The sequence below is a fragment of the Spodoptera frugiperda genome, chromosome 23 (assembly GCF_023101765.2).
Source record: "Spodoptera frugiperda isolate SF20-4 chromosome 23, AGI-APGP_CSIRO_Sfru_2.0, whole genome shotgun sequence".
Taxonomy (NCBI): Eukaryota; Metazoa; Arthropoda; class Insecta; order Lepidoptera; family Noctuidae; genus Spodoptera; species Spodoptera frugiperda.
The window spans coordinates 4,592,614-4,617,303 of NC_064234.1; the positions used below are offsets into that span (position 1 = coordinate 4,592,614).

General features: G+C 35.4%; 1 protein-coding gene across 8 annotated transcripts; it reads right to left on the minus strand.

The window, feature by feature from the left end:
- Positions 1 to 596: 596 nt before the first annotated feature.
- LOC118266635 (receptor-type tyrosine-protein phosphatase N2) lies at positions 597 to 20,892 on the minus strand. Of its 8 annotated transcripts, none has more exons than XM_050702976.1 (23): positions 20,294 to 20,788; positions 13,070 to 13,159; positions 12,055 to 12,108; positions 11,276 to 11,339; positions 10,824 to 10,958; positions 10,604 to 10,700; positions 10,396 to 10,525; positions 9,123 to 9,626; positions 8,891 to 9,037; positions 8,439 to 8,591; positions 7,610 to 7,712; positions 7,429 to 7,518; positions 7,234 to 7,313; positions 7,070 to 7,137; positions 6,723 to 6,938; positions 6,358 to 6,509; positions 6,225 to 6,279; positions 5,814 to 6,035; positions 5,283 to 5,480; positions 4,655 to 4,821; positions 3,459 to 3,512; positions 2,338 to 2,515; positions 597 to 2,052 (listed from the first exon to the last, which is right to left on the minus strand). In XM_050702976.1, the coding sequence occupies exons 2-23, from the start codon at positions 13,152 to 13,154 to the stop codon at positions 1,936 to 1,938; spliced, it is 3,069 nt and encodes a 1,022-aa protein (XP_050558933.1). In that variant the 5' UTR covers positions 13,155 to 13,159; positions 20,294 to 20,788; the 3' UTR covers positions 597 to 1,935. The 8 variants fall into 8 exon arrangements, with proteins under 8 accessions (XP_050558933.1, XP_050558930.1, XP_050558931.1 ...); XM_050702973.1 differs by having other exon boundaries at positions 9,123 to 9,629; positions 20,294 to 20,786; XM_050702974.1 differs by lacking the exon at positions 20,294 to 20,788 and adding an exon at positions 20,151 to 20,202 and having other exon boundaries at positions 9,123 to 9,629.
- Positions 20,893 to 24,690: the final 3,798 nt, after the last annotated feature.

Sequence of the window (24,690 nt, forward strand, 5' to 3'; positions counted from 1 at the left end):
GTAATGATAGCAAACAAAGCAACCGACTAATTAAATATTCAAAAACTTTGATTTTACTTTGTAGGTAGATAAGATACCTTCCTACTCGCCAAAAGCCTTTTAGGCACGTCATTGGGTCGTTGTGCCCTATGAATATACATTACTAGCTTTTTCCCTCAACTTCTAACGCATGGAATATCAAACCCTGACTTGGTGACAATGGGACCATCAGCTATTGTATACCCTTGCAACCACAAAAGAATTATTAAAATCGACATACATAAAAATAATAAAAAAGAAAATTAGTAAAAGTTGCCGACGAATTGTAAGCCTTTTTAAGGCGGTTAAAAAAATTCAGTGTACGATACCCTCAGCCCTGCCTGAAAATGACATTGGCGCCCTCAGCACTCAGTCACACTGATGATGTTCCGAACTCAGAAAAACTTGAAAAAATTAAAAACTTTCACAGGGTGTGAAAAAATCTTCTTTAAAAGATATGGTATTATGTATGTGTAGGTAACGGTTGCTAAATGGCGGACTGTAAGTAGAAAGGATTTTTAGTTTGGGAAATTAGGATACTTCTATCTTATTCCCTAAAACAATTTAATCAAAATCCATTATTCAATCATTCACATAAAAACTACATATAATTTCATACAGAAATACGGTTAAATATATTTTCTCTTATAACTAATACTACATCCATAATTTCGTGGGTAGGTTTTTTATTTTTTTTTACATTTTCCACTTAATATGCAATAAATATATTTTTATATAAATCTCGTACATAACACGTAGTAGTATGAATATGGTTTCTGCTACACTCTGTAAATATTTTTATTTTGATTTTTTAAATCTGATTATAATCTCAGGTATTCCGTTGATTCAGGATATGATAGTGAAAGATAGATCTTATCTTTGTTGTCATAAGTACTAGTATAAGTTGCAAAATGTAGATCTATACATATAACAATGTACTTACAATATTACTTAAAACTTTTAGACACAGTGACTAAACAGAAAGCAATCCATTACGATAGACATTTATTGCAACAATGTTCAGCGCCACGCCACTTACAATATTGTAACAATATCTGAAAATAACTACTTTAACAAAATTTATTTAAAATAACGCTACAGATTTAATATTCGATGGCATCTGACCATTGTTGGAATAACTAAGTACAAGTTAAATAAACATTCATTAAAAGTATAAATATAAACTGACTAAGTATAATTTTGGGCTTAAGTAACATTGTAACTGACTAGATCAATTCACAGGATCGCATTACATGCTTGGCAATAAAACATAAAGTAAAACTAAAGTTGTACCTAGAACATAAATAGCAGTCGACATTATTTCAGCTGCTGTAATACGTAACATAACTAACTAAACAGGAATAAATAAACTGAAGTACTCGCAACACAGTTGAGACCCACTAGTATTGATACTCTAACAATTGACCATGTCTCCAACGCTCCAATAAAAAGCTAACAATAAATAAACTTAATAGTTTGTGTTCTTCATATTCTTAATACAATAACTAGGCTCGTGTGTTACCTTATGAAAATATTAAAAACCTTTTTAAAAAATAAATGCTATATAGTTAGCGGCACGCCTCAAGTAGACACAGTCAGTTTTGATCCTTGCATTGCGCCAGTAAATATCGCCACCAAGCGAAGACAATCCGAAGTTAAGAATTTCAAATTGTGAGGAAACAATAGATAATGCAGTCCTGAAACACCTTGTTTGGGGTTTAATATAGCAACCGAGTGAATCTGAATGAAGACTTTAATGATACTAATGAGTGTAACCTAGTGCAAAGTTTCGTTTTGCCTTGCGAAATTCTCAACTCGGAGTTGACAGAAATACATCAATTCCACAATGATAGAATACTTAATAATATGTTAAATAAGTAACGTAACGTGTTCGTATATTCGTGTCGGGTGCGCGGGTTAGTTCGGCTTCTCCTTTTCTTTGTCACTGCCATCTTTGTCTTTTTCCTTTTCCTTATCTTTTTTCTCTTGCAGCTGCTGCAGATGCGCCGGTAAAGCCTTTAGGATTGCGTGTACCTGAAAATTGTATTAAATAAGTACACCATTTAACCTTTATGGAAAAAAAGGCAGAAACTTTTTATGGTTTTATATGGATATCACTCCCGTGCGGTGTCACCCAATTCTCAGCTCCGTAATCGTAGTGTGATGTTTTGTAGAATATACTCTTCCTGGATAAATGGACTATCCAATACAGTAAACTTTTCAGATTTAAACCAGTAGTTCTGGGGAAACAATCTCTTCGGCTGTATGATTGTTATACACCTAACATACGATGTTATAAATAAGTATAGGTATATGTACCTCCTCAGCGACGGCCATCAGTACGAACTCGAACTGCTGCTTGGTAGCGACAGTGCGCGTGCGTTGGTCGCGGATGTGTTCCAGGGTGGCCGCGATGTCGATCTCCTTGGCGCCTTTAGCCATACGGTTCAGTACCATGTCGATGAGGCAGTACGTGCCTGAACGACCCGCGCCGTCACTGTAACGTTACATTTGTCAATTATGTTACTTAATGTGAAGGCCGAACTCAAAGGGTTAGATATTTGGGAATTAGGAGGATTTGGGTTATGCGGAGAGGATTAGATCTCCGGTAGCCTTACTGACAAGCAATCCGGTCGACCTCACCCATTCGTGCCACATATAAAGCACACAACATATAAAGCATTAGTTTAGAGAGCAAAATAGGTGGTGTAATGTTATTTAACAGTTCAATTACATTATCTAGTATCTAACTGAATACTATATTATCAATAATCTATATCACAAATAGATCTAATGTATGATATTCCGTCTCTTGATGCTATCTTTTCCTGTATACATTATGATACAGAGATAGCTAAAGCCTATCGTTTACGATAATTAGACGTACATCAATAATAGTTATTTACGTCATACTTATTCAAACAAAATATAAAAAAATATAAGTAATTATTGAAAATCATTTACTGATTAATATCGGAGATTCTCATCGTTGATTCTAGTTCTCGTAGAAACAACGGTATCAAATTTCGTAGCAACTACTACGAACTGCTACGCGGCGCGCCGTAGCAAATAGAATAAGGATGATAATTCCATCCATATTATGAAAACAATTACATAGATATCTATTTAGATGTTTTTATGTACTACTTAAATACTAGTATGTAGATACACAATTTTTGTTTTATTGAAATATGAAAAATGTACCTCGATAAAACGAACTAAAGTTTACGAGTAAGACCTCACTATGTCAGTGTCGAAATTCTTTGAAAACTTAAAAAATAAATAAAATACGTACATTAATATATTTTAAATGAATCTACCAGCCGGATATTATAGGTATTCATATAGTTTTAGTATCATTTTGGTACATACTCGATCACAAACAGAATAGCAACAACAAAAATAAAGTTATTATGGATTCGGTAACATAAATATTTTACCTGCAGTGGACCACGATTGGGCAGGATCTTCCTCTGTACGACTTGTTCACCTTTCTAGAAACAAAAATAACAACAATTACGGAATCTTTTCCTATTTTCGTTTTTATTTTTATGTAACGTAGTGGTTTTTTTTACACAGATTAGTAATTTGTATTTTTTTTATTTGCTCTAATTAATGGCATCGGAACATTTTTTTTTGCACTTGGCTAGTGTTTTAATTATTTTTAATTATTTATTATTTATTAGATTTACCGTTACTTATTTTTTTAAACTAATCTAAAATTATTATTTTTAAATACTGATGATTATTTTTAATTTAGCTAGTCCTTGGGTATAATTATTTAATTTTATAATTATTAATTTAATTCTGTACATCACTCCACTCCATAAACAAAAAAAAAAAATCTCCATATGCCATAAACAAAAAAAAAACAAGTATATTTTTAACCCCCGACGCAAAAAGAGGGGTGTTATAAGTTTGACGTGTCTGTCTGTCTGATTTTCTCAGCAATAATGGCCAGTGTTTCAATTAGTTTAAACAGTGTTTGAACTTATCGCTGTGGAATTTAATATATTTATATTATTTTAATATTTATTTCTGACACCTTTTGCAGCAAGATTTTACAATTACAAAACAAAAATAGTTATTAAAATTTGTCTTCAATTAGTGTTGGCCATCAATTATTGATAACTACCATAAACAATAAAAAATAATGCTGATTTGTTTTTTATTCAAGTAAATGGCAGTGCATTTTTTTAACTAATGACCAGTGTGTTATTATATATAAATAAAATTATTTATTTACTGCGTTGCTTTTACAACAGTAAAAAAATAAATAATTAAAGATTGAGTTCAAAATAAGGAACCGGGCGTTCATTAAAATAAAATTAATACTGACCAACAATACTTTATTCGTGTACGCCATAAAAAAATAAAAATAAAAAGCATTTCTTTTTAATTTTGACATAAATTGTGGTAGGTATTTTTTTTTTCAGTTACACTGGCCAGTGTTCGGATTAGAGTTGGATTAAAACCTCATTAATGGTTTTTACTGCGCAATAATGGCCAGTGTTTCAATTAGTTTAAACACTCAAACTTTTCCTAACACTATAAAATTTTAATATGTATTTCTGACACCTTTTGCAGCAAGATTTTACAATTACAAAACTAATAAATCGGGAAGAATGATATTTACCTCCTAAACTCCAAAAGAGCCTTAGTAGAAGACGGGACGCCGTTCTCAGGCCAGGAGAGGAAGTGGAACTGAGTGACAGTGCGGGTCTCGCCGGTGCGCTGGTTCTTCAAATAAAAGCTTCGTACCAAATAGTCATCACACCATATGTGCTCGCTCACCAGGTGCACCTGAAATAGTCAATATTTGTTTTTAATTACACTGGCCAGTGTTCGGATTAGAGTTGGATTAAAACCTCATTAAGTTTTACTGCGCTGTAACACTCAAACTTTTCCTAACACTAAAAAGTATTGTACCTAAATCGGGAAGAATGATATTTACCTCCTAAACTCCAAAAGAGCCTTTACGGGACGCCGTTCTTAATAGTGGAACTGTGTGACAGTGCGGGTTCGGTTTGGTTCTTCAAATAAAAGCTTCGTACCAAATAGTCATCACACCATATGTGCTCACTCACCAGGTGCACCTGAAATAGTCAATATTTGTTTTTAATTACCACTAAAACAATCTTATATTAACTTAATAGGAGCTTTTTTCTTTAGATCTGATTAAGGATTGAGTTCAAATCGATGTTTTAGTTTCTGTTTACATTAAAATTAGACACGATACGTCATTGAAAATAAAATATAGGTACCTCATAAATATGGTAAAGTTCAGATCCTTCTTCAGGCCAGTAGCGGTGGCAGAGTTGTTGTCCGTTCTCAGTGAGTCGCGTGAGCATGACCATGACGACGCTGCCTTGCTCCCACACCATCTGCCAGAAGTCAGGCGCCGTGTGGGCCATGGGGCCGGCTGCTGCGATGTACGCCGGGTTGCGAGGGTCGTGATCCGTCTACAGAATAGAATTAAAAACGTAGAATTAAAATAGGTTCTTAACGGCTTTTAAAGAACACGAGTCAATTTCTGTTTTAAGCCTTTAACTGCCATCAGAAAACTGTTGAAAGCAAATCCTCCACTAACGTAGGTCACTAGTGACCGACGACGTGGCAGTTAACGTGTTAAATTTTGTTTTTTAATTGCTGATTAAATTTGTTTTTCAGTTCATCCGTGATCATGGCGCTTGCAACAGTGCCGAAATATCGGAAAGTCAGAAAAACTAATAAACATGGTAAATATCCAGTTTTAAGTTTTAATGATATTGATGACAAAAAAACAACAGACTTACAATAGTAGAAGCGTTGATGTAGTCGGAGCCGAGGTGGTTCGAGAGCGTGTTCAAAGTAACCCTGGAATGGTCGTAGGGCAGTACATCAGCGTAGCGGTTCTTGCCAGTATTGTCTGGTTTCAGGGCGGCGGTGGTAGCGCATGGTTCTGCTTCGTACGCACACAGGGCGCGCCACTCTTGCTCGAGGCGATCCTTGTTACGCAGGTGATCCTCCATATAAGCCTGAATGTAAGATGAGTACAATCAATAGAGCATATTTATTCGGCAAATAGCTTTACTAGAGGACTGACCGACAAACAGACGTTTTGTTTTCTTTATATTGTAATTGCCTTCCCGATCTATTTGAACTAAATAATTTTGACTTTGACTTTAACTTAGAGCATTAGTCAATGAATTGGCTTTTATACTCACCAGAACGATGTGTCCTGTTGAGATGTCCATGTTAGTAAGCGCCGGTTCCTCGCTCCTGAAATACAACAAAATGTCCATGAAGTTCATAAAGATTTAATTCATTTCGGAACTTAGGTATTAGTTCAATTCTTACCAAGACGAGGTGCTGGACCGTGTCGAGGGTGAGTTGCCCTCAGGTTCCTTGGACAGCGAGGTGATTCGCTGCGGCGGCTCAGTCGAGTGCGGAGGAGCAGCAGCCGCCTGCTGGCCTGTCCACTTGCCCGACATACGAGCACGGCATAGTTCCTGAAAAGTTGAAAGCATATAAATGTATAGTATCCAGCTATTAAAAAGTATTTTTTTGACTTTAATGGTGCCCAATGCAACGGAACCAAACGTCATCTACAGTGTACTCGAAAAAAGGTGGTCATTCCACAACAAAATTGCCTTTTTGGTCTAAATGAATAAGCCGAAGTATCTCTCGAGGTACTCGAGGTACTCGCGAAGAACTCCTCTTACCTGATAATCCCGTGTAGCTTCAGCATCAATCTCCGCTGCGGAAGACAGTCCGTTCATCTTCCTCTTAGCACTCATGTCACGTTTTAGCAACACAGCAAAGACCACGGCTCCTACTATCAGTACCAGCAGGCTTCCGATCAGGGCTGACAGTACTGGCATGTCCAAGCCTAGGATAGGTTCTGGTGCATCCATGTGGTGGCTCACGGGACGCTTGCTCTGAAATTGTAAATAATGAATATGATAGTGAAGGAATACAACAAAACTGTCAAAGGACATCTAATGTTGGGTTGTTTGGCTCTTTTGTGGTTTTCAATAATAGGGGATTTATAATCTCTTATACCACTTACTCGGTCACCGATACCAGTTGAAAGTATTTGAGCGCCTGTCTCTCGACGTAAATCGTCTTTTATTTCATCTGTAAATATCATACGCGTTAAATTATTTGAATCAATAATAAATTCGACTTTATTAATGTTTCATTCGACTTTATTAATGTTTCATTTCGTCTTACCAACGTGACGCGCTACATCCACAGCATTGTACCCTTTATTATTTTTCTCAACTTTAAATGTTACTTCACTTGTATCAACCCTAAAACAATTATTTTCCTTAGTATGTTTACCAACATTTAAATAAAAAATAAGAAAAAAGTTAAAAAATGTTTTAAACTTTATATTTTATTTAAAGAACATTCCATCAAAATTACCGAGGATTTGTAAAAGTGTTTTTCTCTAAACCAAGCATTTCTTCTAGTCTTGAAATAAATGAGATGCCTTTCTCCCAGTCAGTTAGGAACCTGAGGCAAACCGATCACAAAGTCAGTTGGAAGGTAACTTTAATTATTTATATTTTGTTTTAGATATACTTTATGATATTTAAAACCTTACCTATTCTTGAACAAGACATAAGCGTAAGATGGATCGTAATCAAAGTCATTATGATCATGGTCTCCAGGCTTTTCTTCCTTTTCAGCAGGCTGTGCGCCATGTGCTGAAACATAAAATCATACGAACGCTGTAAAGAGGAAAAATATATACATGTTGAAGGATTTGACAACACCGACATGGAATTTGAAGCATGCAATTTTCTTGATGAAGAGCAGTTTTGAATTAATATAATTGCCAAAGAAGTACACATAGCAGATCAAGAGAGATTATTACAAACACTGGGATAAAATAAGAAACATTAAAGGAGCTCACATTCGTCATTAATCTCTAAATCAATCACGTTTGCATTTCGATGACTATAATACATGCGTGATCGAGTCAGAAGAAATAATGAAGCGCATAAAATTAAAACAAAACTAATAGATAATAAAAAGTTTAACACAAATTTCACATTTAACATATATATTTATATAGACATTGAAGCTGATATTATGACAACATAAATTATAGGACCGGGCCCAAAACGTGTAGCCCAAAATGAAAACATCGAAGATTACAAGGAAACGCCATAAAACACTTATACACCATCATCATACAGAGGCATCACGTTCAATTCATACAAAGGACTATTGCAGCCCATGCGTCGTGTCTCACAATAAATCAAAATGTGCTGGGAAACACTTAGTGCGGTGTTCTATACAAGACGTGGAAGTGCGAGTAGTAAAAAATATACTTTAATTCAGATGCAGCTCTAGCCTGTAGCCTGACTCTATTCGAGGGAACATCGATAGGATCTAAAAGAATGATCTCAGGCCGCCGTGACACTAACCTGTCACTGATTTATTGTGGTATAAAATCTTTAATGTTTTTGCGTCCAGGCGTGGCCCAGGCTTTTTAACATCGTCTCTTTCCCTACGCTTAAAGCCCCATTCGTTATCAAGTAAATCTTGAATATCCTCGGGATAAAATTTTGGACTTTCACCTGAAACATCGTCGGTATTCATGTAACACCCTCGGTCTGCTTTGAATCTCATTTATGGGTTCTTGATATCAAGGGGCTAGTGTGAAAAAAATAGCCAAGAACTAAAACAACACATTGGTTAACTGAGAAGTAAAAATTAGGGAAATTAATTGAAATGTTATTACGTTAGTAGATTAACAGAATGAGTGAGATAATGTTGCTGTTGTACCTACAATGCAAACGAAGCAGAAAGCAACACAAATTGCCGTCTTTACACGGAGTTACCGCTAACGCATCAAGTTGCGCCACACATCACTCACCTTGCAACTCCTCCGCTGGCAGCGGCCCTCCCTCAGCATACACGGCACTATCTGGCTTTTGTTTAGAATCAAATACATCACGCCAGTATTTCATAATATATTGTTGCATTTGTTTTGTATGTTCAGCGTCTAGTGGCGGCGCATTTTCTGCAGAGCAAGAAATTATAATATATCCTTCTATCCTATACCTTAATCACAAAACGTAGTAAACTAAAACATCTGTATAGTGTACCTTTGATATGATAAGGGTCTAGTTCCCCACTACCTGCATCAATAGGGATTTCATCGATTCCGTCGTCATCATTGTAGACTCTCGGTTCGGGTATTTCTCCGGGATTCTCGTATTCGAAGGGGAAGTGTTTTTCAGTAAAACTCTGTTTATAATTCTTTCGAGCATTGGAACGGATCTCTTCGTCTAGAGGAGAAAATCGGTTGCTCGTGATAAATTCAGCGGTGAAAGGTGGCGCCTTAGTCTTGTACTTGCGGAAGTGGGCTCCGACCCGTTCTTCATCAGAGTATGCCATGTTGGGTTCGTTTTCGAAAGATTTTTTCGCTTTTTCGACTATTACCCTAGGCACAGGGTTTACGTTGTCGATGGCTTTTGCTTGTTTTTCAGCTAAGATTCGCTCTCTGAATCCAGAAAACGGCAGAATAATTGGGGACTCCTCGCTGCCACCCATTATCATCAGATCGCGTAATTTATCACTTGCTGTCTCGCCTTCGGTTTGGTCGTCATCTACTGTGACAAGAATAATAAAATAAAAAATCAATAGTTAATATTCACTTACTTAAAAATTACAGTAATTGACATATTATGACAAATTATAACACTAGAAATAACAATTATAACACTTGTCTTGATGTTATCTTATGACGGCGATTATTTGTTTTAACTCAGTTTTTATTTTATTTTCGTATAACATAAATAACAGATATAGTTTAGAACCTTAGAAAGGACATAGATATATTTTTATTTCAAAAATCAAAAAATAAAAATAAGAAATAAATTATTTATAAATAATTCTATGTCGATCGTTACACGACTTCGGTTCATGTTATTGTTTTAATTCATCGAAAAAAAGTAAATAAATAGTAAAAAGGTATGAAAAAAATAATATCAATATAATAAAACATTTAGTACAAAGAAAATGCTCTAACGGAGTATAGATAATTCTATGTCGATCGTTACACGACTTCGGTTCATGTTATTGTTTTAATTCATCGAAAAAAGTAAATAAATAGTAAAAAGGTATGAAAAAAATAATATCAATATAATTAAACTTTTAGTACAAAGAAAATGCCCGAACGGAGTATAAATAAATAATCCAAGTTGTCTTTATCCTCGATAGATGGCGTTGGGATCGAAATAGATCGCGCTATGGTTTCGTTACATTCATTTGGTTTATTAAATGAGTTTTTTTCATTATCTAACTGACGGACTGTACAACGGTTCACAGTTTTATACATATAATAATCCCTATGAGTAGGTAATGTTATGTTTGTACCTTGAGATATGTATGGGATTGGGTCATCGTCGGGGGTCAATGGCGGATTATAAACTTCGTTTGCGAAGTTTGAGTCAGAAATCGCCGAATTAGGCGTGAAGCGTACATACGCCGTCTCGTCCGGGTCAATCTGCAATTTGTAATAATTGTTAAAAATGATATTTTATTGTATTACCCATAAATTACTGATTTTAATCCACCAACTTACTTCTTCAGCATTTTCTTCGGGGTTTTCATTGGTGTCGGAACTTAGTTTGGGATCAGCGAAATGGTCACATATTTTTGTATTGACAGTGGCTGGATCGCTAAAAAAGAAATTACTAATAAAACAATATTCGACATTACGGTAAACTGATATATAATGGATAATCTTTACAAAGTTTGTTTTTGTATGAAAGTACGATATAATAATAATGTGTTGGACTAACAGTTCCTGCCGCAGGGTGTAGAGCATGGCCTGCAGCACGCACTGCGTGTACGCATGCTCCCAGCGATAGCCGCGCGACGCCAGCCGCTGCAGCTCGCCCTCGAACCACTGCAGCTGCTCCGAACTCATGTCATACCTGCACAAAACAGGTATAGTCGAAATTTTATTAAAAAAAATATGATGGTGATTCTTGAGACGTTTACACAAAATAGGTTGGAAAATGCATAATAAAATAAGTATATAGGTAATTTGGTGTCATAATTTTTTAGGGTACCGTAGCCAAATGGCAAAAAAACGAAACCCTTATAGATTCGTCATGTCTGTCTGTCTGTCTGTCCTTCTAGCCTGTTCAATAAGTTTGGATAAAACAATTGCTCTTGCCTAAAGCATGATGTGATAATATTGATAATACATTATGTGTCAGGTGCGATAAGAATAATATAATTCACTTACTGATAAAGGGATCCCTCTTCGACCTCCTTTTCGTACACCGGTATACATTTACCGAAGGCGAAATCTAAGGGAGGAAAATGAGGAAAGTGTCAAAATTATTGACTAAAGTTATGTTACTCACAGGAATTTTCCAGAAGAGTTTCATATAGTGTATCCTTGTATAATATTCATCATGAATCTAAACAGATACTATGTAAAAGTGTCTCCTATATTCTATTGTGACAAAGTTGGTCGCCAACACCGCATCGGGGCGAACCTCATACAATTTCGTGAGGTTAGCCTCTTTGCGGTTTTGGCGACGAAATAATATACGAGCTCTCATTCTTAAATATCTATTTCTTTATAAACAAAAACATCTATTTCACTCCGTTTTTCTGTGTTTTTATATATTCATTAAGAATTATTTGTTTTCCACAGACTCCGGTTCGTGCCCTTGAATTAATTACATTTTTACAGTCAATAATAATTATTATAAAGATATTTCACGCTACACTAACCACTAATATTATTACACAACTGTTTCGCAACCGTTTTACTGTTAAAAATCTTGGGCACGACGCGTTCTGTAGAAATATGTCAATTGTATGATGGAATTTTTGATCCAATTACTACAATGACAATGTGAATGGAGTTCATTTCATTGAAATAAAATTACTCGGAATTCTGGAATATTCCATTTTACGAACTCCGAGTGTTGATTTACACGTATTGTTTTCTCTCTCGACCGCATTTGCGTAAAGGTTGTAGTGAAAAAGATTTTCCATTAAAAGTTTGCGTACCGTCATAGCACCATTCCGCACCCTCCACGCATAATGATGCACTGAATAAGCAACCTGGACAAAAAACAACATTCTGTTAGTATACACACATAATACACACACAAAAGCATTAGTTACAGCAAATATTGATGAATTCCTAAAATTAAATATTTTAATTACATTCTTTTCCAAATTAAAGCAGTTGGTGCAGAATGTATGGTTTCATATTATTTATTAAAGTACTAGTAAAGTTAACAAGGTATCGAAGCGAGAACCCGTTCTGTGCTCTGATTGGTTAGTTCATTCGCAACAGCCAATCAGAATGCCGAACGCGCTCTCGTTTCATTTTCGATCAACGTAAAGCAAACTCGTACGATACTACCATACTCGTACGAAAAGAGAACAATATGATGGAGACAAGAATAAGCTTCCTTTACCATTGGAGAGAAAATCTCACAGATACAACGGATCACTAAGTACTGAGATATCCTTCAGTGTTCAGTGCTCAAGGTATTCTGGGCTTACAGTTGCTTTGAGAATATATTTACCTACTACGATAAAATAGGAATCCAAACACACACAGCTCAAGGCTTTATAAAGTTGTATGTAATCTTCTATAATCCTGTATCACTCATTGTACACGTATTTGTATAAAGGTGCTTTTCCACCAAAGATGTGTTACGTAGCTATGCTATGAAGATGTAATAGCTAAGCTGTGAAACTGTGACCGTTTCCACTGATAATAATAAGCTATGTAGCTGTGCAATGTATCGATAGTAGGGAAGAGATCCATAGCACATATCCATAGCACGCATCTTTCCATATAAAAAACATAGCGTAGCTGAGTCCTTTTCTACCAGTGCTAAGCTATGTATACCAATAAATATGATTGGTGGAAGCCAAACGCATCCAAAGCACATCTGTATTGGCAAAGTACCTTAAGCATCATATTTATATAAGAAAACATTTTAGTCATACATTTTATATCTTCATTACTTCATAATAAGTATAATTTGTTTTATTAAATCAGACGTACCTATGTTTCCATCGGCATGCGAGGGCGCCAGCGTGCAGAGCAGCGCCAGCGCCCAAAAAGCCTGTCGTATGGACAGGCGGCACATCACATCTGCGAACAACAAACAAACAAATTGTTTTATTTTAGTACTAAACTTAGCTATGTAATAGGTGGGGTAAAAAGTACGTAGGATAGCAAAGGAAATACTTTTTTAATAGAATTATATTTTATTATTCTCTATCGTTTCTATAAATAACTAGTATTTACCTAGCAATAGGTACTATGTAGCCGTTTGATGTGTTTTGTCCATTACAACTATAATAACAGCACATTAACAGAAACAATGTCCACTAATAGTTGTAAACCTCCGACAAAAGTATTAGTTACAAAGTGCTTAATGATGTACGGCGGCAGTGATTCTAGAAACGAATGAATTCTCTATAATATGTATAATAGAACCCGAAATACCTACTAAACTTACTGTAGGTCATATCATATATCGTCACGCTTTTTATCCCCGAAAGGGTAGGCAGAGGTGCACATTATGGCACGGATTACCACTGTACAATGTACACCCACTATTCACAATTTATGTTGTAAGTCCCATGTAATAGGTGGTGAGCCTATCGCCATATACCGGGCACATTTCCAGACTCCGTGTTACTACTGAGAAATTGTCGAAAAACCGAATAAAGCCCAGTAATGCTTCATCTAGGTCACATCAATGAACTTTTAAAACGTTACAATTATTTAATTGGTTGCGAACTCAGGTAACAAAGGACTAACTGTACATAACAGGGACCGTAACGGTTAGTAAAAGGTCATCGACATTTCCAATCAACTCGCAACACGTAACACTATTGGTAGCACATCTTAATTAAAACTAAATGGAATTACGGAACAGTTTTCCTTCCTTTATACAAAGGCAAAATATGAGGTTGAATCCCACAATCAGTGCCTTAGATAGATCCATCTATCTTTGTTTGGAAGAACACGGCCTAGATACCTCGCTACAGATTAATTGTGTAAGGACCAGAGAGCTTGTGTAGGCGTCTTTACTTGTTTAAAACACCGATATCAGTGGATATTGGTGTTTGAAACATAAGCAAAGGGCAGAGAGTGCTAGTCCCTTGTTTATATCGCATTACTTATTCACAAACCAAACTTTGTAAATCAATCAGATTATATCTGGATAAGTTCTAAACACATTATGTTCTTAGCAAAGTTTCGCCAAAAATAAAGGTATAGGTGAAACTATTTTGGGATATTTGGAAACAATGTCAATGCCCTTTTTATGTAGTATGGAAAGGAAAGTTAGTCTATCAGAGGCGGTCAAGATACAGAAAATGCATAGACTACAAACTTATTACTTGGTACCTACATCGCTGTTCGTTTTTAAAAAGAACATGTCTTGTTTCCAAGAAATATTAATTATGGTTTTTTTTAAATAGCAGCGACATGCCTTTCATCCCCGATGGGTAGGCAGAGTTGCATATTACGGCGCGTAATGCCGCTATACAATGTACACTCACTTTCACCAGGTGTCATAAGTCCCATGTAATAGGAGATGATCCTATTGCCATATACTGGGCACAATTCCAGACTCCGTGCTACTTACTGAGATTTTTTTGGAAAAACAAAGAAAACCCAGTAATACTATGCCTGACCTGGGAATTTAACCCGAGACCTCTTGTCCAGCAGTCGCACCTGCAACTACTCGACACTGAGGCAATCTCTTTTTTTCAACTAAATCATATTAATACAAACAACAAAATCTAGCACACAGTTTGAGAAAAGAGAATACCGATCTATCTAGGTTCTACTCCAATCAACTATAGTTACATATTATAGCATCAAGTATAGTCGATAGAAGGGGTTCTAGTCCTATTCCGTAACTTGTGATTTATAGTCGAAACGTGTTTACATTCCCTACAACTTGGATACATTTCCTCGATTTGCTATTGACTTATGACGTAGGCCAGTAGTGGGCGTATGCTACTAGCTCGGAGAGATGGGCGTAGGCGAAGTGCTGAGATAAATAAACCAAGCTCGCAGTTTTAAAACCTCTTCAATCCCAACTTATTTTTAGTTGCAAAGAAAAGCTGAGAATGTCGACGTCGTTAAAGATTTTAATTAAAAGTATCTCTTAGTTAAATATAAATAAATACTAGTTTTCTACGTGTATTACGTCCGAGCGTCCGTTTCGTAGCGCTCGTAGTAGGCACGTAGTCTGCTACGACGGCTACGGAATATTGATAAGAATATAGTTTGGTCAGTTCAAGATATGAAACGTCATGTAAGTTATTATAAATATACTGTTTTGCTCTTAATTTTAAATAGGTAAAAATAAAAATTTTGCTATGATATTTATGAAAGCGCTAAACAATATTTGCAAGCGATTTTTTCTCTCTGCAACTTTGAATTATCGTATTTGATGTCAATAAGTTAAAATTAACGAGTTATTTCGTTACGTACCAATTACTTTTTTGTTCGAATTACCGAGTGTACAAAAATGTATTGAGTTAGTTTTATAGGGACCTCGTGATAACTTCGAATTACCAAATTATCGAAGGTTTGAATTATCGAGTGTCGACTGTATATCGATAACCATGTTTATAAAACGTACCCGTTATTGTTATTAGTGATGGAATTTTTAACAAATTTAGAGAATACTACATTGCTACTATTATAACCCGAAAGCCTCTGTCTTTAAAGGACTAACCAACGAATCTAGGTATAGAAAATAAGAACAAACAATGTGTAACTAATTAGCTCTGACAAAACAATTAATTGTAAAGCATATTGTTGGGACGTTACCGATGTAGCTCGTTAGGGGTTACATTGAACGTACGAACACGGAGCTGACGTGGGCGGTGGCTGGCGACCGACGCGACGTGCTATGCACCTGACAGCCCTACTTATATACCTACAGGTAACTTAATTAAATAGCGGAGCTTCCAGCTAGCTCTCTCGACGTACCTAAGTTTATTACATAGGTCAGTTCAGTGTAGATGGCATTTTATAATGACCTGACTGGATATTTTAAAGTATGATGTTCCTAGTCAGAATAACCGTTTTATATATTACTAACCTTCTATTGCCTAATGTGTTACGTAAGCGTGATGCGAGTAAAACAGGTGTGTAACAGGTGAACAATTGGTTTAATTGAATGTTCTATTACTCAATTGTATTACATTTAAACAAATGGTATATTATGTCATTCTAACTAGAAATCCATTGAAAACGGAGTTTCCAATATACAAAATGTAAAATAATTATGTAAGTTACATTAAAGAAAATAAAGTATATATTTCCAGGGACCTGTACTTTCAAGTTTCAATAAACGTGGAAAGAATTCAATCTTGATAACATTTGCGGAGCGTATAAAGTTAAAGTAGAAACGTTGCAGAGTAAACAGGGACCGGTAGCTCGGGCCACCTCATATCACTTTGGACGTGAACTATCGGAAAATGCCAAATGCAATATCCACTGAGTGCTGGCAGCTACCCCCACACCTACCTTTTACTTATACACATGTACTCGCTTCTACTAAAAGGGATATAAACGTTATGGGCTGATCACAGCGATAGTGGTAGCAATAGTGGAGATATTGCTGGCAGAATAAAGATGATAAGTGTACCTATTACATTTGATAGGTACCTTAGTATACCTTGTAGGTATCCAATATTTGATGATAATAGTCAGGTTAGGTTAGGTTAGTTTACTAAATAACTTTAAATATTTGACCTAATATCTGTACAACCATAAGAAACATAATACGAATAGTACAAGCCATGAGAAAATATTTTTAGAACTTATTTACCTAGCTAGATGTGCTTAGATAAAAACTTGTAGGAAGCCAAACAAGTAGGTATATTGGAATGAAAGTAAGCACTAGGCACTGGGCAGTACTCTGTACGGGTATGTTCCTCAAACTATGGTTCAACTGCATAAAATAAAATTATCGACGTAGATTGAAATAGACTACAGGAGGATAATTAATTAAACTTTTACATTTTGTATTTAAGCAAAAGTATATACTTAATCGAAAAATACAAATCAAAAACATTCTGTAAACTTATTACAGCACCACGTAAAAGGTTCAACTCTCTTATAATTTTACTTGTTATGAAAAGCAAAATTCACTTTTAAGCGGTTAGAAACTCCCATGCAATAGAGAGGGCGAGATAAAAATACAATTTCAAATATCGTGCTTTTCCCAAGACGTTGTTGTAATTTGTAACCCGAAAATCTCAATATTTAATTAAATTATTTATCCCGCGACTCCGTACGCGTGGCAACGTTTTCCTATGTAAATCTCAATCTCGGGGGAATTCCGAGATAAAACCCAAATAAACCTATTTAACCCAAAACCGTTTATACAATTTATACACTCGTTACATAAGTCAGTTATAAACACTATGTACCTACACACTACACATGAAGCTATGCAAATGCACTAGTATAAGCTGACTATCAAATGTGCGGAAAGATCATGCAAAGCGAGACCACGATAAACTGGTTTATATAGGTCTATGTGCAGCTATTCATAGGTAGATGTACGTAGTAATCCTTCTAGATTGGATTGAAAGAGTTGAATTCAATTGTAATGTGTAAGGTCACGCGTGGGTCGACAGTGAAGGTATACCGATGTTGTATGGAACAGCTATGGATGACAAAACTCCCCAGAACTTCTTAATCCAATGATATGGACTGTACCTTACATGAATATTTTATAAAAATGATTCGAATAAAACATTTTTGTTATCCCCAGATTTAATCAAAAAGTTTTGGGTTTTATGGGTCATGTCAATTTGAAATGATCATATAAACGTATCTAAGTATACTACTATATACTTACTATTTGTTATGCATTTTATTTTGATAAGTATACCTACATATTACGGACATATTTTACATATTTACGAATTTACCGTCCTTAAGTAGGTATCTTGAATTAATTAATATTAAAGATTCTTTAAAATAAAAATCATCTAATAATTAACATGACTGTGCTTTTTATTAATTTTTCGATGATTTTCTATTAAATACGGAGTATGATTTTATTAAAACAAATGCTAAATAGTAAGGTTTATTTTGCAAACTGTGCCTAATGCTCACTTGAGGAACAAAAAGTGTTAAGAAAAACCTAGGCACTACTTAGAAAAATATCTATTAGTGCTACCTAGAACCCGATATGTTATTAAAAGCCCTTTCAATAGCACGAGTTTTCAATACGATAGAGCTCGCTGCTCGAAGTTATTGAACGTTAAAACTCTCTTATAAATTGTTAAGAAGTTTCAGAATCGATACCAAGAGTTGCAGGCATGGACTAGAATATTTATGTGATTGCAGGCTAGCTCTGAAGGTCGCTGAACGAATGTGGAATGTGACTATTGCTTTGGAATATGAAGACTTGATAATAACTTCATAACTACGGAATGCCTGCTGGATTCTAGGTTGCCTGTGTAAGATATTTTTAATTTTAGAATTGGTTTTGGACGAGTGTTATGTATCTGTGAGTGTGTAGTATGTAAGATAATATTTCAATTAATCAGGGTTTGATTCGACATTGTATTACCTAAATGTAATAATACAAATTCTTTTTTCGCCTGTGACACAGGAATATTCCTAGTACAGTTAATTTTGTAAGATCTTGTCGTTTAGTTAGTTAAGACAATTTTTCATTTTGAGTGAGTCTCAAGTAATAGGAGATCCTATTGTCCTACTTAGACCCTTCACATTTTCAGACACCGTGCCATTACGGAAAATTTAAAAAATCATAATAATGTTCTGATCATTTGTCATTTATTTATTTATTTATTTAAAAATGTGATAATTATTATGTATTTCGGCTTACTCACGTAATTATTTGACGAGTAACTCGACTAGTTTCTTAATAGTAAGTATACACACTCACATACTATATTCCATTTAAAATTTACATTTAAAAAATGTACTGCATTTTTAATTCTATGTATGTATAGGTGATAGGGGCAGACTAAGGTGTATAGGCTGAAAAATATCCCGTTAATAATAATAGTCTTCGTCCATAACCGAATTATTACTTTCATTTGATTGATGGCATCATTAGGTTCAGCCAGTAAGTATAAATAAATTACAAAGAAAGAAACTTAATTTATTTATGTCAATCAACTAGAAAATTATAGGTGGGGACACTGTGTGTTTAATTTATGACGTTTCTCTAAAACGATATTTACTTCAGACCGTAATTCGAAACATCCAATATTTATTTTACAACTTCTCAGCAATTTTCAGAATTAAATTCTGTCACTTGTATGGTTAACAAATAGTTTATACATATACGGTCTATGATTCAGGTACTGCTATTCAAATAAAGGTGTTAATTTACTTGTAATTGCATTTTAAAAGACCCCGACTGTACAGCACCATTAATCAACACTTTATTGCTTCAGTAATTAAGTCAGTAAAAAGGTTTTATAGCCCCCACTTACACTGATTGAAGGAGCACACACAACATTGATTTTAATAATACGTGATTAAATTATATATCAAGACATTCTCCCACAAAATACGACAATAACATAGAAAATTAGATATATTTATATTTAACCTGAACGATTATCGTGAAAGCTTCCGTCAATTATACATATAGACGGTTATAAATAGCTTTTATATTTACCAAGAATAAATTTTGGTTTTAGAAATATCGCTCCACAAACAATTGTTAGATATCGACCCCACGCACATAGGAATAAAAGCGAAAATTGCGCAGATCGTAGATACAACGTTCTATAGTTTGTTATGTTGGATCCACTGACGTAGGCACTCATGCCCTTTACCTCCCACGCGAATTGTATCTTGATACCATTTTATTACTGAATTTATTAAACATTAACTGTAATTATCGATATTAGATAGCACTCTTACGAATATTTACGGAAAATAAACATTTAACACTAATTTAGCGATCGACCGACATTGCACCCAGGGGCCCCGTCCACTTAAATGTCACTTTATCGATTGCGGAAGCTAAATTTAAACTGGCAAAAGAATTCAGTTATTTAAGAAAAACATTAAAGATTTCACAGAAGCTTTTAGTTTATAAACAAACACTCACAGTCTTAATGAATTATTATGTGAACTCGTGTAACAGGTTTCCCGTTAATATGCAGATATGGCGACGACCACTGAAAATATCTACACTGTACCAACACGAAAAGGGCGGATAGACAGAGCTAATGTAAAGATTGTTCTACGCACCGTTTAGAGCCGCCGATAACACTGGAACATGTTCGAGATACAGCTGATACACTTGGCCCCCTCAGTGTGGACACTGAGGCACAGGTTGAGCGAGTCGGTAGCGGGTGCGAAGCCGCCAGCTGTGTACCGGCGGAGCGAGCCTGCGCACTCAGCTCTATCGATCCTGCGCCCGTCCATTCACGTGCTGCCACTTCGCCGCCTACATAACGACGCACCGCGCCGATGTTACACACTAATCATCATTAGATAACGCGATATTAGCACTGGACTGCGAGCCTCACACTTGAACCACTTCACTTCGACAACAATTACGACTTTATCGATGAAACTTTCATGAAAAATAAAGCTTTCTGAAACTCGATTCTTGCGTAACTTAATGTTTGCTTTGTAATCTGATAGAATTAGGTAGGATTAGAGAGCTATCCGCACAGAGCAGTGTGCTATTTAATAGAAGTATCACATTAGAGTAAATACGAGCGAGTCAGTTGGAGACGGCATTCGCCCACGCTAAGTTATCGCCACCCTGCATGTAAATGACGTAGTTACGATAACACGGCTTCGGGCCACGCCAATGTCGCTCTAACTCCCTGCCGCTACAATGGCTATCATTAATTTTATGTGCCGTTTATTTGTCGGTACTCATAGGTCTTCGTTTACCTGTTATGTAATCAATTAAGTGCAAATTACAAGCTGAATTATATTCTAAAACCTTGCTCCTTTTCTTAAACATTAACTAGTTTGACTGTTTAATTAAATCATTCAATTTACAGATAAACATTTTTATAGCTATGTAGGGCAGAAGACTATGTATTTTAAATTATATGTATACAGAAGGTTTAACTTACGGTCCCCTCTATCGTAAGCCGAGCAGATAATAAAGATCTACGAAGCAGCTGCAACGATGTGGCATGCATACATAATTACGTGACATATATTCCACATGGTCACGACTTCGACAGCGTCAAACCGAAAACTTAATAACTGGTATTATACAAGACATTAGACAAGTTTAGTAAAATGTTAATGAAATTGCTGTCTGTGGAGCGACTACGTAGTTTGTTTATAAAGTACGTAGAACTTACTCAGATAACAAAGAAGCGAGTAATTAAGTGTACAGCATCCAGCATCGTTATTAAAAGTTTGTGGAGTGTGGGTAGTGCCTTAGTGTTATTGCACTCATGTATAATTATGGTCTGGGAAACTTGCTGTCTTGATATAAGTAATTATGATATGATCTTTGTCTGCAAGTTACGAGCTTACTAATTAACAAACTACTTCAGATACTTTCATATAATTTTCTCACAAAATATTTTCATGTGAAATATTGTCAAGACGAAATTATACATTATATGCTCGAACTCTCAAGAACTAATAAACTTCGTTTTTCGTTGAATCAGAGTTTCGATCGAAACTTCGCAGGTTTCCTACTGCCTACAATTCTATTTTTATGCTAAACTTCGTCCATACGAACAAAGTTTGAAGGATTTTGTCGTTAAACCCTAATTCATAATCTCTAATTCTAATTCATTTAACGAACGAAAGAAAATTCGGTTACGCCAGATTAGGTAAGTATTCGGAATTTTAATGGCATTTCGATGAAATCAAAATAGTTATTTATATATTTGATAGTCGTTTTAGTTGATTTTATTGAAAACTAGCTAACACACCCCCACTTTGTTGGGCGGTAAACATAGGATTAGGGCCTGCGATATTCTTACTCTTGGGTAATATTTGGTGGGCGAGCATATTTAATGTTATGAACCATCAATGATGAAATTGCACATTTCTAAAACGAGATACTTCTCACTTCTACTCATCAAATTCTCAATGTCGATATTCATAATTATTATCTCTAATCTAACTACGTATGTTATGATAATATGTAGGTATAAATTCGGTTGTCATTATTCTAGACCGTAACACTGTATAACTAAGGGCCAACTCACACCGAAAGAGCGGCGAAGGGCAGCGGAGCGCAGCGACCCGCTCGGTAGAGAAGGCGCGAGGATTCCCGTGACTGCTCGAGAAGTCGCTGGAATGCGCAGAAGTCGCGGGAACCGCGCGCATCTCGAGCCCGCACGCGATGAATTCACGGGTCGTTCTATGCGCAGTTCACTTTCAATAAAACTCGAGGAAACTTGTGTTTATGCAGTGAAAATGAGTATTTTGGATTTAATTATTATTGCACATATAAATAATTATTATTGCGAGGGGCGGGATATTGCCAGCGGCCGCTCGTGACTGCTCGAGCATTCTCGGGAATTCCCGAGACTTACCGCCGTACTCAGAGTCATTTAATAATTAAGGACTAAAACTATTCCTTATTTAACGATTTTGTATCGAAAACAATTTCTGAGGACTGGGTTAAGTACCGACCCATTAAATAACTCTGAGTACGACGATTTGTCGTCATAATAAGTCTGAGCAAAAAGGAGTTAAATTTTTTTTTTTAAATAGTAATAGAATATATATAAGTACGTACAGTAAGTACTGTAGGTAGGTAACTTCAATTCTAGTGGATAGACAATTTAAAATTAAACACAAAAACCTGTAATACCTGAATCAGGAGATAAGAAGCAAGTTTGTTTGACAATGACAATGGCTCTAGTAGGTACCCTACTTTCGTAGATATGAAATGGAGACATCCCTGCTTCAGTCCAACATAGGTAATTCTATAGGTAGGTACTTGTTATAGATATGTAGGGAAGCTTAGCACTGCGCCGAGATGTGCAATATCGTGTCCCGATCTGAAAGTATGTGACTATATTACTTACGTACGAACTTAACTTTAATATGTATACTATATCCTATGTAGGTTAGGTATGGTAGGATTTCTTTACTTGAGATTAGATTACGAGTCACTTTAATATCAATTTGTCGATTTGAATAATATTACTAAGTACGTCGAGCTATGATTGAAATAAAATCGCTAGGTACCTACGTAGGTATGTTTAGCTATTCGTATGCTACACCAATATAAAACTAGGAATAATTGTGCTTTTCCATCAGAAATGTGCTATGTAGCTATGCTACGAAGATGTAATAGCTAAGCTGTGAAACTATGTGACCGTTTCCACCAATCGATACTAATGTAGCTGTGCGAGGAAAATATTCAGCTCTCAATGCAATGTATCGATATTAGGGAAGCCACATCACATCATAAAAATATAGCTTACCTGAGTCCGTTTTCACCAGTACTAAGATATGTGTAATGAATATGATTGGTGGAAGAATAAATAACTAATAAAAAGAAATTACTAATTAACTTACGTACTATAAATAAAACAGTATTTAAAATAACTTAATAGAAAATAATCGTTGCTGTTAATTTTAAATCGTAAAGTGTAACGGCCACGACTTCAGCTTATAATGAGGGTTCCAATTACTGAGCTTAAAATAGATGAGTACCTACTTGGGTTAAGCCTACCGTGAATACGAAAGTACAAGAGCCACTGTAGGGTGTAGGGCATACCGCGATAATTAACACCTTAATTAAGATTTCATATAAAATTAAATGTGATGACGGTTTCATCTAGGAACATATTTATTTAAAGAACTAGCTTCTGCCCGCGACTCCGTCCGCGCGGATGTCGGTCTTCGCGTGGAAGTTTTATTTCTCCATTTTGAGTAACTCTGACAATGACATCTTATAAATATCTATTGGACCCAAATACGGCGAGGCCCATAATAATTAAGGAGATCCCTCTATTGAGCTACTGCTGTTGAGCAGAATAAAACTGAAAAATAAAGATTTTTTCTACGTATTTTTCCAGGATAAAAAGTAACCTATTTTATGTCCAGGATAATAAGACATAATTATACCAAGTTTCATCGAAATCAAACCGTTAGTTTTCACGTGATGCCTGAACATATATAGACAGACAGACAAAAAAATTATAATCACATATTTGGGTTTGGTATCGATCCAGTAACACCCTGCTATTTATTTTTTCTATATTTTTAATGAGCAGAATTGACCCTTCTAGATTTATTATAGCCCGCGACTTCGTTCGCGTGGAATAGTGACTTCCGGCAAATTTTTGGTTTTAACCACATAGTTCCCGATTTCGCGGGATCTCTTCAAAAATGAGATGTGGAAGATATTCTAGGGAACTCCTCAAAAATCAACATAATGAGCTCTGCGTTTGAATTTAATAGATGTATACTCACTTAGGGCATTGAAAAAATAGTTTAAAAACGGACTTAAACTAAAGAAATATTATAATCTTTCCGAACTTAAGATGAAAACTAACTTAAAACTAAATATATTAAAGAAAGCTACGAATTACGAATTTATAACAATTAAAAAAGAAATTATATTACAACCTATCCTCAATGCTATAATAACCAAGCTTAAACTAAATAATTTAAAAGAGACGACTTAAATCTAATTAATT

Coding starts and splice junctions, on each gene's coding strand:
- LOC118266635 (XM_050702973.1), bottom strand. CDS start 13,154: ATGTGCCGCCTGTCCATACGACAGGCTTTTTGGGCGCTGGCGCTGCTC. Junction 7,713..8,438: donor CCACAATAAATCAGTGACAG/GTTAGTGTCACG, acceptor TTTATGTTTCAG/CACATGGCGCACAGCCTGCT. Junction 6,280..6,357: donor CGGTCCAGCACCTCGTCTTG/GTAAGAATTGAA, acceptor GTTGTATTTCAG/GAGCGAGGAACCGGCGCTTA.